Genomic DNA, 13,563 nt, shown 5'->3' with positions numbered 1-13,563 from the left:
TGAACTTCATTGTGAACACTTGTCTCTCTCCTTTTTTCTTCTCTCCCCCTCTTCGTGTGGATTACTAGGACCAAGTACCACCTGCCAGGAAGATTCATGTGCCAACCAGGGGGTCTGCATGCAGCAGTGGGAAGGCTTCACCTGCGACTGCTCCATGACGTCATATTCCGGAAACCAGTGCAATGATCGTGAGTGCAACCTTTTCCTACTTGGGAGTTTTTTCACTGTTTTGAGGTTTAGAGAAAACTTAAGGAACATAATGTAAAAGGATGGTTCTTCTGAAAGAATTGTAAGCAATTTCCTCCTCCAGAAACTTGGAAAATATAGCACTGGTGCTCTTAATGGAAGAGCAAGGAGATATTACTTGTTCAACATTACTACATGTTTTCCCATTTGCTTACTACATGTGTTTTTTCTTTAGATTAGATTGCCTGTGGCTGAGAAGCAAAAAACAAAAACAAACAAAAACAACCCCCCCACAGCAACAACAAAAACAAAACAAAATCCAGCTCAAGCAATATTTTTTGCTCTAAGGAGTTCAGTTTTTCCATAATTAAGTCATCTGGATAACAGTTTTGAGACTCTTCCATTTGTATTGTCTAGAATTTAGAGGTTATTTAAGAAATCTAGGTGTTTTCTCAAAATTCTGAATTTAGAGAATTTCTTAGCTCTTCCAAATGATGAAGACATTCAGAGTTTATTATTTTTTCTAACTAGAAATGTTTAAGGCATTCTCAGGGGCTTTTCAAATATTTGGAAATTCCCTGTAGCTAACTCTGTTGATATCTGTTTGGTTTGTATGTACATAGTCGTTCTGTTTATATATGCATTTCTATTTTGTACATATATTTATAAGTATGTATCTGCATATTCGGTTCATATTGGAAGAGAACCGGTTGTTAATTTTGTCCTCTGGTAATGCTTCTATCAGCTGATTTAATTCTAGAAGACTGATTTCATGAAGATGATTCTAGAGTTCATGGTGGAGATACTTCAGTTCTGTGGGAATCTATAACCTGTGTCTCCACTGCCTTCTTATGTTACTTTCCTAACATGGCTATTTTTAAAGAATAAGCCAAAACGCCTGAATTTTCTGAATACCTATTCAAAGAGATTTGTTGAAAGCCCTGACATAGTGGGTCCTGCTGATCTTCTGACTTTCTAAATGGTAGGAGTTTATATTGTAATCTGAACTTGTAGCCCGTTGACCTCTTGGTTTTATAAAAAGGTGCGTGGTGTTATCTGAGCAGATACTAAAGTCACAGTATGGTTGCCTAAGTGGGAGTAGGTACTGAATACAATGCCATCTCTATCGTGTTCACTTGGTTTTTCTTGAATCCTTATTTCTCAACTTTTTTTTTTTTCGTGTGCATAGTTGCTCCATGTTCTATTTCTCATTTTTTCTCATAGCTTTTTGTCTTTATATGCTCTGTCAGTCTCTTAAGATCTACCTGGAGGAACAGGTGGGAACTGTAACATTGTAGAGATAAACATCTTTGATTCTCATTGATCTAATGTAAGCAGGTACCTCTAGGTCTGTAACATAAAGGACACAGTATCTGCAGAAAGTTTTGGTATCAGATTATTCTTTCCAAGTACTTGGTATTGTTGAAAGTCTTATTCCCACACTTATGAGTCAGAAATGCTGTTGTTCCACTTGGAAATAGGCAGTTATGGACCCATCCAGGATATCTGGGCAGTTGTGCTACATGTTCTTTATTCGCCCTCCACTTTGTTTGCATAGGACTCATTGGGAAAGCTTTTTATCCTAAATGGTGGCATAATGCTTCTTTATCCTCCCAAGTTTATTCCATATCATAAATATATACCACTCCTGGTAGAAAATGGTCAGGATGAGACTGCCCACAGAAAATGCAGAAAGGTAAGTGATTCTAACTGCGGTGGATAGCATGGTCTTCAGAAGGTACGTACACACTTTTCTCTCATTGATATGTTCCTTTTGGCCACCCAGGCCCAGGCACTATTTTCTGCTAAAAATCAACCAGGATTCTTCCTGGGTTTCTATGATTTGTTTTTTTTTTTCTGACTTTGTCAAGAGCAGATGGCATCTCAGTCCAGAATGAAGATGGTTACAGTATCTGACTTGAACAATTTGTCAGTATATAATGAGGTACTAGAGCGGATTGGGAAATGTCAGCTTCCTTTTGTGACAATACCACGTCATCCTTCAAAGATGCTTCTGAGATATCCAGGCCTCGGTATTATATTCTGGATTTTATTCTGTAAACCATACAGATGAAGGTTTTATTGTAGAAGACCTTGAGCCCAAGTTGTTAAAAGAATCTTCTTGCCCCGTCTCTGGTTGGAGAGCAGACCAGTCCTGGTATGACTAGACGGCTATATGGAAGTGTGAGCAAGTTCATTTTAATTGCAGAATATAAGGAATAAATAGAGTTCAGATTAAATTGGATATAACTGTCATCTGTAGATATGCACTTTTAATGAAACCGACCGCATATATCAGAAATTTAGGTTGCTTAGAATTGTACAATAGATGCCTCTGTATCCCATGATTGACGTTGAAAGTATCGGGGGACTTTTCTTTTGGGATATTTGCTGCCTAAGCAAGCACGGGACTTTTCTTTTGGAATTAGCATCAGAGGCAGTTTGTTCAACCTAAAAAATCAGCCTTACCTGTTTACATCATAGATCATTACTTTCTGTATGAACCTTGACCTTTAGCGTTGTAATTTGCTACTTTATCTCACAAACGTCTTCAAAATTGAGTTCGCTATTTGATTTTTTCCGGGCCTCTGTTAGCAAATTCTTGGTAGTTTTGCTTGCATCAGGAGAAGAATCTTCACCTTCGGAGTCACCAAGATTTGAATAAAGCTCATGCTTATCATTGGGAAAGGCTGTGGGGAAAAGTGCAAAGGAAGGGGAACAGATACAATAAGTGAATGGAAGAGGAAAGATGAGCAGGGCTGAGTCTTATATGGAAGAACACAGAGGCCATTCGTGATTGCTTTGGTAGCATGCGTACCGCAGGTGGCCTGCCTTTGACCTAAATAACAGAAATGGAGCATGATGTGATGATTGGAGTGTCAAGGAAATATGGCCTTTACCTGATTTTTAGGAATAGTGTATTCTACAGAAAGTCGCATATATATCTAAAATACATCGTATTTCTGACAATGCTGTCATAGGACCCTATGGTTGATTTAAGAGTCTATCTAGTGGCAACAGACTTTTTTGGTGGATGGTTGAGGGAGAAGGTTTGGATCTCTCATTTTCCATGAGGTATTTCTCAGGACAGCAGATTAATCTCAGTTAATGGAAATAAAAAACAAAACAAAAAAACCCCCACAATTTCTTAAGGCACGTCCAAGAATAGAAACTAGTTCAATAGGAAAGTGCTAGGTTTTGATATTTTTCAAAATAAAGGGTTCTGTTCAGTTCATCATGTATAGGAAAGTTACTTGTATCTGGGCATGATTTGTTAAGTTTCTAAAGAAATGTTTGCGTTTTAGCATTCTCCACATCTTTCCTAGCATTGGTTCCTTCATTCATGACCTTTGATTTTTCTTGCCTGTTTGCCAAGTTCGGTGTTTGCTTGATGATTATCAGGTGCTGTCACATAGTTGTCACCTCCATGAGTAGAGCTTATGTTTAGAAACTATATCTCATTTAGTACGAGTAGACCAAGCATGGATGGGTTTAACTTTATTCCATCATTTTCTCTGAGAGCATGGTGGATTGGTAGAGGCAGTGGGTGAATTTCAGGTTTCATTTTAGAGAGAGCCATGCAAAGTTGACACAGTGATTGTGAAGGTGTGGCATGTCTTCTCCATGGCTGGTTACCTTGTGTAAGAGTGGCTCTCTTATACTGGATAGAAACCAAAAGTGATCTGATTGGAAACCCAGGTATAACTGATTTATTAATTATCTTATGTAGTTTTAAGATAAGATCTTCTACCATTTCATCTAAGAGCAGATTCACAGGGAGTTTCCTCTAGGTGACTTTTAAGGCTGTTCTGAAACCATAATGAACAAAATCATCCCAGAAGTAATTTTGGGTTCATGTAGGATCCCGTGAGATCTAGGAGAGGACACACCAGTAATGTTCTCCAAAGAAAATCTTCAGTTCTTCTGAAAAACTCAAACCAGAGAGGGCTGACTTCTCAGAAGGTGCATACCACCTGAGTTCCAACTTAATGATGGGGCTACATTTTAAGAACAACAGAAGAAATGGAACTCCACACAGTTTCTCATAGGGATATTCTTTTTGGATATTGGGTTCCTACTGGTATTTAAAATCAGGGCCAAGGGCCTGGGAGATTTCAGTGGGTCGCAGCTATCACAACATAGCAAATCCAGTTCCCTTGCCTGTGATGTGGGCAGGGTGACCTGTTGTTGAGTCCCTCTCTCCACACCACCACACAATGTTGCACAAAATCCAATGCCACTTGCACATACCCACACCTATACAAAAGCTTTGTCATTCCTGGGGGCTTTGTGAAAACAGCAATTTTAAATACCTTACACCAGTCCTTACCACCACAACTCTCCCTGAGCATGCGTATGACAACGGTAGTGAGTCGCGTACAACGTTGAGGTCTCATTATTGCTCTTGGGCCCTGGAGAACTGAATGTGAAACAGTGTATTTCATGTGAGTGCTTAAAACACAGCAAGTTGCTGGATTTAGAAATTGGGTGTTTATAAAGGCTTTGTGGGAAAAACAGAAGGAAATAAATGTGGGTCCTCAGCCCACCCTCTGCAGCCAGCGACCTGCGCTACATGGCTGGTCCTACATTGTGGGCTACTTGTTGGAGAAATTGCTAGGTTCACACTGGCACGTTATAATAGATGTTCTTTGCTTGCAACAAATCAATAGCAAGCAGCTGTGCATCGTGCAGACAGGGAGTGTGAGCGCCTTTTCAGACAGTTTTCTGCTGGAGTGGCTGTTAAGCTGCACTGTTGGCTATTGATTGGCCTTTTGCTTTTTTTTTCCTTATTGTGTGGGTTTATTTATTTTTTTAATGTAGGTTGGTGTATTGATTAAAGTTGTTAAAAACACATTTCCCATTCAGGCTTCAGAAAAAATGAGCAATATATGCATTCCTTAGTGTACAAACAAGGAAATAGACATGCGTATGTTCTTTCTGTCTCCTGGATCCATACAGATACACGGGCATTACGTTACGAGTCTGTGTTGTTATTTGTACAGCAATAATTTCCAGAGATATCAGACTACGGTGTCTTCATGTTTTCAGTTACGTGTTTAACTCCTACCTCTGTTTCCGGGTTCTGCCCATCCTACAAATAAGCCATATCTGAGAAGTTTAGTTTTAAATTATTTGTTTGCTGTTTAGAATACTTTGTTATTTCCTCATTCGTTCACTCACCAGACCCTTTTTGCAGATATGATCGTGAATAAGATACACCCCTGTTCGCAAAGACATTAGAGTCTCACAGGGGAAGACACACACGGAAGTGCTTTAGTAGAAATATAAACCACATGTAGTGAGGGCTCATGAAGTGGAGAGGCATCAGTTGTCCCTGGGGTGGAGACTCCATCAAGAAGAGCTGATCTTATTGAGGTTTTTCATGGACCTATGAGTCTTGAAAAATTTCTAAGTAGCTTCTAAGCATATATGGTAAGGAAGAAGGCGGGAAAGAGAAGATAGCATCCCAGCAAGAGAGAGAGAGAGAGGCAGGCTGCCGCCAAGGCTGACACTCTAGCTGCCTGATTTTGCTTTATGGTGCATTATATGCACTTTTCAAAGTATAGAAAACATTATTAGATTTTGTCATCTCGTTTAGTAGCATGTCCAATATGGCGCTCGTTTCTTTGGGATTAAACCTCCATGTTGAGTCTTGGATGAGGACTAACAGACCCCAAATCTTTTTTCTTTGAACCACTGTTGGACGTTTATCTTGGAAATGTATTTTAAGTGAACCCAAATTTTAAAAAAGTTGACTCGTAGTGTATATATAGTGTATATATATTATTAAATTATAAAAGATAGCACAGCCATTAAGTTAATTAGCTTCAGAATCAAACTACTTTAAATGTCAATGCTAACTCTTAACTGAAATTGAGTTAGTCACTCAGCCCCTTGAAGCTTTGGTACAGTACCAGGAGTGTGATAGAATAGAAGTAGTGATAGTTTTTTTTTTTTTTTTTTTTGTAACTAATAATATTTGACATTTGTCCTTTTTTTGTTCCTGACACGCTACTAGGACCTTTATAGAGATGCCATCCCTTTAATCATCCCAAAGTTCCTGTGAAATGCTATTGTCCTGATTTTCACAATGGGGACACTGAGGTCACACAGGAAATAGCTGAGTGAGGACTTGAATCCAAGTTTGTCTGATGTGAAAGCTCACATTCTTACTAGATTTGCTACTACTTGCACTGGGTGTTGTACACAGATAATGAATCATGGAACATTACATCAAAAACCAATGATGAACTGTATGGTGACTAACAGAACATAATAAAAAGAAAAGATTTGTTACTACCTGATAGTCATTAGAAACAATAACAGTGTAATGTTACTAATTACTAGACTGGAGTGGTTAAAATGCCAGGAGGTCAAGTCTTTATAGACAACCCAGTTGCATAGGAATATAGGGTTGCAAAAAAAGAAGCTCTGGTTCTTGATGGTTCATTTTATTATATTCTGGAATTCTGAACCCTTTAGATATCTCTGCCTTATCTCTTACTAAGATAAGACTTTTTAGTTAAAATATCTTGAGATATGATAGAATTAGAGTATCTCCCCATATGCCCCAAATATTTATATCTTTATTCTCTGTTGATCTGGATCTTCTGATTTCCATGTTTTCCCTTTACTTTATTGCAGTCTTGATATATGCCATATAACACAGTGAATGAGACCTCGGATGGGGAGAGGATGGTCTGTGTAGAAATTGTGACTCTGATACTTAATAGTTATACTACTTTGGAATTAATTAATTAACTCCCCTGTGTCCCCCAAATGTGATGTTTGTAGGTCCTATCTCACAAGAACGCTGTAAAGATAAATTGAATTCATAATCGTGAAGGTCAGGGCATGACACATAGTAGCCTGCGTGGAACTATGGGTTAGTTTTCTATGTAATTTTCAAAAGTTAAAAACTGGACTCACACAAACATAATTTTCATAAAGTTAAAAGCATAACTCACATAAACACAGGATGGATGTGTCCCGGATTTATTTAACTCCTTAGTGAGGAAAACAGTAAAATGGTAAAAACCTAAGCAAGATGGTAAAAGAATATTTGAAGAACTGGATATTTATAGGCATTAAAAAGAATATTAAATATTTGGGTTAAATGTAAAAATGGTGGATGTCTCATGGGGAAAAAGCCCTTAGTCTTGGGTTGTCATCTTTCCTACCAACTGTTATATCTCTACTGAACAAAAATCCACAGGCTAATCATCTTGCAGAGTGTGGATCTCAATTAATAGTAAATTCCAGTGTCAAACACAGGTACTTTTTTCCATTGAAGTAAATACTTCTTGGATGGTATTGTTAAAACTGTGTCTCTCTAGGACACCGTAAGGGCACATGACTCTCTCCTGGCCTTTTTTTTTTTTTTCTCTAAATTTTGGATAATTTTTGTTAACAGCAGTATGATCTATTCAATTTCAAGTCCTTTTTGTTACCTTGAATACCTCCATCATACTCAAGTATCTTTTATTTTTTAGTCATTTAGCTGTGAAGCAAACACTGTGCTGAATTTGTTGTGTCATTCTATTCTCTTAACAACCCTAGAAAGCAGATACTATTATAACCCCAGTTTTACAGATGAGGTAAGTGAGACATGGAAAAGTCACATGATCTGCTCAAGGTCACAAAACCATTAGGCTGGAGGACAAGAATTCAGTTTTATGTGTCTGAGTGCAAAGTCTGAGCGCTGGACTGCTGATGTCTTCCAAATGCCTCAAGGAAAGCTTCTTCATGAGGACGTCTCAGAATGCTTCATTAGCCATGGAGCTTGGCCACTTCTGCTGCATCAATTACACTCTGATTTTTAGTATCTACATTGTTATTTGGTAGGAGAGACATAGTTTATCTTTTTACTTTTTACTTTGTTTTTACTTTTTTTTACTTTGTTTTTTACTTTGTTTTAAATAAGGGCATCATTGAGGATTGATCTGCTCATGTCATAAGATCAGAAATTCCATCAAAGTGCCATTTTGCAAGTTGGGTAGGTCTGGGCAGGCAGGGGCTGACTCCAGAAAATTCAGGAAGGCTGGAGGAGCAGCCTCATACCATCAAAGGCAAGATCCAGAAGGTAAGACAGTTAAAGAGAAGCATTCATGGGCCAGCAGGACCTAAGGTAATGGCCAAAGTTATTTCTTTGTGTCTGTTTTTCATTCCTGGACCACAGACATGCACTTTAGCTAACAGGATGTCAGGAGATGGCAGTTGATCCTAGGGTCTTCGAAGAGTAAGGGTATTGGTGCTGGTATTTTGGGGGGGGCAGTTTCATAGATGCGGGTTGTCACTTGTTTGCCCTTGGGAATCACTCTTGCTTACAATTTCCCCTGATATCAAGAAGGGACAATTTTGTATCACAGATCTGTTATGTTGCTGATTTCAATACAAGTGCAGAATCAAAAAAGACTCATCGAGCCAGGATTACTTGCAGGTTTGTTCTGTATAACCCTCCATGGAAATGAGCTGAGACTCACAGATAACATGTTAATTTCTACAAATCTCAGATGACACTTGGACGTACTGCTCAAGGAGAAATAAGTCTCCATCATGTAGGGTCCTGATAGCTTACCAGGGTTGATTAAGAGTTGTTGGAATCTGTGGCTTCACTAATTTTGCTTCAGCCATCTTTAGCATGCTGTATTTGTAGACTGATTTTATTGCCTATGTTTAATTACAGCCCATTTATTTCTGGTGTGCTTGGCTGGCTACTTATTGATGGTGATGGCAATAATCCACTGAGAGCCTATTGGTTCACAGAAGATAATTTTATATTACCTTGTTAGTCACATACAGGTACAATTTTAACGTTTTTTTCAATATAGACTTAAAATTTCCTACATTTATTTCTATCTATATTTATTTTAACTTACATGCAAAGGCAAAAAAAAATACGTAAACTACTTGATTTTCTCTTGTAAAATAGAGCCAATAAATATAATTTGGTTTCCTTATGTTACTTTTTTCTCTTAACTGTCCCCCCCTCCCCCAGAGGTCTGTGCATTTTTTGATTGAGGTAAAATTTATATTCACCAAAATGTATGGCTCTTTTTTTTAATATTTTATTTATTTATTTGACAGAGAGAGATCACAAGTAGGCAGAGAGGCAGACAGAGAGAGAGAGAGGAGAAAGCAGGCTCCCTGCCAAGCAGAGAGCCCGATGTGGGACTCGATCCCAGGACCCTGAGATCATGACCCGAGCCGAAGGCAGAGGCTTATTAACCCACTGAGCCACCCAGGCGCCCCAAATGTACGGCTCTTAAGTGCATTATGAGAAACGTTTATAGGCATGTGACTAGCATGCCAGTTGAGATAAAGGACAGTTCCATCTTCCCAGATAATTCCCTTGTGCCCCTGGAGTCCTTCTCTTCTCACAAGCCACTGCTATTTGAATTTCTATCAACATACATGAGCTTTATCCGTTCTTGACTCTATATAAATGGAATCACATACTATGTGATCTTTTCTTTCTGTTCTATCTCCATAGAACGTGTATAAGACTCCCCCACGTCACCGTCATTCTAGCTGCCTTGCCCTCTCCTACCCCTTAGCGCTTCTCATCTGGAGGAATCTGCAGGTGCCCCCCCACCCCGGGATTCCTCCTGGCCACCCACCCCTGCAGTTCTCACCAGGCAGTGAGCTGGGGCAATCTGAGCCCTTTGTCTGTCTTCTTCCTCTCAGGAATGCCTGTCTTTCTTTCTTTGATGTTCAGCGTCATGTGCACCCTTGTTTCCTATCTATTGTCTTTTTCTCTGTTGTTTCAAGTCCATTTTAAATCCAGTCTCAAGGACTCTCTCTGGGTTGGAGGTGGCTGTCACCTGTTTCTTTTTACCTTACACTCTGAGATTGAAGGTGGGGGGCAGAGAGAGGAAGACTTAACACACCACACAACGTGCCTTGCTTTAAGCCACAGCCTCTGGCGATGAAGTGAGGTTTTGCATCAGTCCTGGAACAGCTCTGTCCTTATTTCAGGAACCATATTTTGGTTTTGGGAGGAACCACGGGTGGTGGGTAGGGTGGGGGGAGGGGGAGAACCCTTCAACTGTAGTTATAGACCTTCTTCAGTCAGAGCCTTCTGCAGCCAAAGGAGCTACGCCAAGCTAGTTATGCACCTGCAAATGTCTCCATCAAGCATTTCATCGTCCAAGTTTCTTGGATGGGGTCCCCATTGCTTTTTCCCTCCAGTCCCTCGGATAACACTTAATTAAGCTCAGTGGGTGCAAGGATTGATGTGGCTCTTGCAGTTAGCTGTTCTTATTTGTTTGTTTATTTATTTATTTATTTATTTTTACCAAGAATTATAGTTTGTTTTCTCACCTACCTTTATCCTGCGATCTTCGCTGCCTGATCCATGTCTCTTTGCCAAGTGAAATTAAGAGGTGTTTCCAAACAACAACCAAAAAATGGAAGATGTCAGGAAAGTGGAGATGTTTCTATGCCAGGGGGTGTTTTGGCTGCTGACTGTTCTTATTTGGATTTTTAGATGCTAGTATGCCCTTACTATTTTAATGCAAGTCTATTAAAAAAAAAAATGAGGGGACCTTGCGTTGCTGATGCTTTTTAGTTTTAACTATTTTTTCTTTTTTTTTTTTTTGATGATTAAGGTCATACAAGCTCACTGTTGAAATGTGTAAAAATGCATGAAAGCGCAAGATAGTAGAAAAAACGTGCATAATTTTACCGACTATTTATATGACTTTGTTTTAGACTATGCATGATGTCAAGCACAGAAGAGATGCTCAGATGTATCTGTTGGATGAATGACTGAGCCTTGCACATTTGCAGAGTCTGAGTTGTGCAATGGTCCTAGTGTTCTTTTCATGAAATGAGTAGTATTTCTAAAGGACTAGGTATTTTCTTGCTAGACTGAATGCTTTGGGCATTCAGGAATTATAATGAGCATCTCAATATACAATTTTCTTGTTCAGATAAAAAAATAGAAATGTCAAGATGTTTTCATTTCTTTTCTTTCTTGTCCTTACCTCTTCTGCAGAAAGCCTTGCCATTTCTGAGCTAATACATAGATGTATCTACATACAAGTAAAATGGTTTTGTAGTGAATTTTTGTTAGAGAGCGAAACCCTTATATATGAGGAAGGAGCCTCAGGTCCCAGTTTTTTTGTTTGTTTGTTTTTGTTTTTGTTTTTCCGTCTGTGGCACCCACTTCCAAAGGAACACGGTGGTTTATTTCACATGATAAGATTTCTTGTAACAGTCTACTCTAGAGTTTTACTGTGAGACAGAAGAACTTGTCCACTTTGACATCATCTGTCAATTTCTGCTCAATTTCATGTTGGCCAAAACTAGCAACATATAAGGGAAGCATTTATATGCATTGTATACTGAAATGTAGAAAACCCAGAAAGATTTCTTGATTTTTGTACACTGTGGACTGGAAAAATTTTAAATTTCTTTGCAGGGGAATTCAGCCAAACCTAGTAAACTCTTTGCAGAAATGCTCAGGAGCATTTCTATGAAATGGTAGTGTCCGGCTCTCAGCATTATTTCCTAGTAAATTCACTGGAAATTTTTTGTAATGGGCTCCTAACTAAATTTTAAAAATTGCAGTTTTACCTGGATGTCTTTTTATGAGTAAAACTAAATACATATTCATATAAATAAAAAAAATGTGAAGATATACATATTATAAATAAATACAGATTTCCTTTAGAGTTTTTTCTAATTGTTCTTTAAAAAATTTTCTATCCAAAAGTGTTTGTTTCTATGTCTTACAGTGTCATGTGTGAACTTTTGGTTGTATCTTGTCAACTGACAAGTTGTGTTTATCTGTTATTATATAGGTAATATGTCTCTCTGGACAACAGATGAGGTATCTGTCTCCCTTTGAATATATTTGGCAGAAAGCCCCTTTATCCTGTGTGAATACTCAATATTTGGGGTACAGTTTTATGTCTGAAAAAGGATTTAGGCAGGGATCTGGGATTTATTTATCCCTAAGAATAATCTTTCTCCTCTTGCTACCTAAAATTCCCGTATGGCTTCCTCATGCTGCACTCAAGTGTATCATCTAGTTAAAACTCACATCAGTGCCCTGGCACTAGTGGGGGCTGGGGGAAGCTTTGGAAAAGGGCCTGCAGCTCAGCACACACACACAACATCACACATGCCTGTTGTCCCTGACTCGTGAAAAATCCCGAGAAGAGGGAAAAATGGGAAGGAATGTATTAAAATAAGTGAGTTTAGCCAAACACGCTCTCAGTGTTGGTAGAGGCTTTATTCCAATCCCCACAACACCCCACATGGGTTTCCAACATCTAACTTATTTAATTTGCATTTGGATTAATTTAGCATATTTTCCTATTACATAAAGTTTAATGAACAATAAACACAGCTATAACCAAATCTCACAGCTATTTCCCAGTGTGGGGTAACATTCTGTATTTAGTTATATTTGGTTTCCTAGGTAATATTTGACTGTGGCTCTATCTCCTAAAACTGCATCTCTTGTCACATGGAATGTTTTGGTGGCAGGTCCTTCAGACAGAGCAAATCGGGAAGGAGCATCCCATGAATTCTGCTGAAGCCGCGGTAATGAAAATCCACTGGGCAACACGGGGTGTGTTGAAAATGCTGCTCCCTGCTGCTTTCCCTTGGCAGTCTTTGAGCTCCCTTGTGGTGGCCTCCCTGCTTTTATTTTTATTTCTGAAATCTATCCTGTGTACCAGTTGGAGATTAATTTTCCCAGAGCCCCCCCCCCTTTTTTTGGGGGGGTCTTATCCCTCCTCCGTTCATAAACTACCAGTGGCCCCTCTTGTAGCTTAAACCCTACTCTTGGTTTTTCAAAAATTTGTCTCTTGGACCACCATTCCTTTAATATTCGTGGCAGTGTGCTATCTAATAAGGCCAATGTTCTCATTGTCACATGTCACTGTGTCAGCATTTCCTGTGATCTTCATACCTCCATGCCCTTGCGGCTGCATTTCCTCCTGTGGAAAAGGTTTCCCTCCTCTTAACCTGGCTTTAGGGACCAGCCCGGGCCTTACCTATTCCCCTGTGTTTTCTCTGACCACTTTTCCATATTGATCTCTTCTCCAAAATCCCACTGCATTTATATTCAGAGCTGAGAGCACGACTCAGCATCTAAAGGGGAATTAGTGCAGACTTAAGAGTAAAAAGAGGGTTCACATCCTGGCCCCTTTCCTCCTAACTAGGGGGCCTTCGGCAATTAACGCAGCACATCCTCACAACACAAGCCTCGCAGAAGTTTCAGTTTTGTTAACAGGCTTAGAAATAATAGATGTGAAGCAGAGTATTGACTTGGGAAGATTTTTTTTTTTTTTCCCCCTGGTAGCAGCTTAAATTAAACCCATAACCCTCCCATTAAAGAACAATGTTAACCAGTAAATAAAA

At 39.1% G+C, this 13,563-nt stretch overlaps 1 protein-coding gene across 28 annotated transcripts in view; it reads left to right on the top strand.

Annotated features, from left to right (window-relative positions):
* Positions 1-13,563, top strand: part of NRXN3 (neurexin 3) — a 1,668,422-nt gene that overhangs the window by 866,834 nt on the left and 788,025 nt on the right. For all 28 annotated transcript variants that reach the window (XM_047738119.1, XM_047738148.1, XM_047738133.1 and 25 more), the window contains one exon: positions 69-188. In XM_047738119.1, coding sequence (XP_047594075.1) covers positions 69-188 — 120 coding nt within the window. The remainder of the gene's footprint in view (positions 1-68; positions 189-13,563) is intronic.

Source organism: Lutra lutra, chromosome 7 (assembly GCF_902655055.1).
Source record: "Lutra lutra chromosome 7, mLutLut1.2, whole genome shotgun sequence".
NCBI classification, from domain to species: Eukaryota; Metazoa; Chordata; class Mammalia; order Carnivora; family Mustelidae; genus Lutra; species Lutra lutra.
Note: the sequence above shows the minus strand (reverse complement) of the source record. Positions and strands in the feature narration are given on the sequence as shown.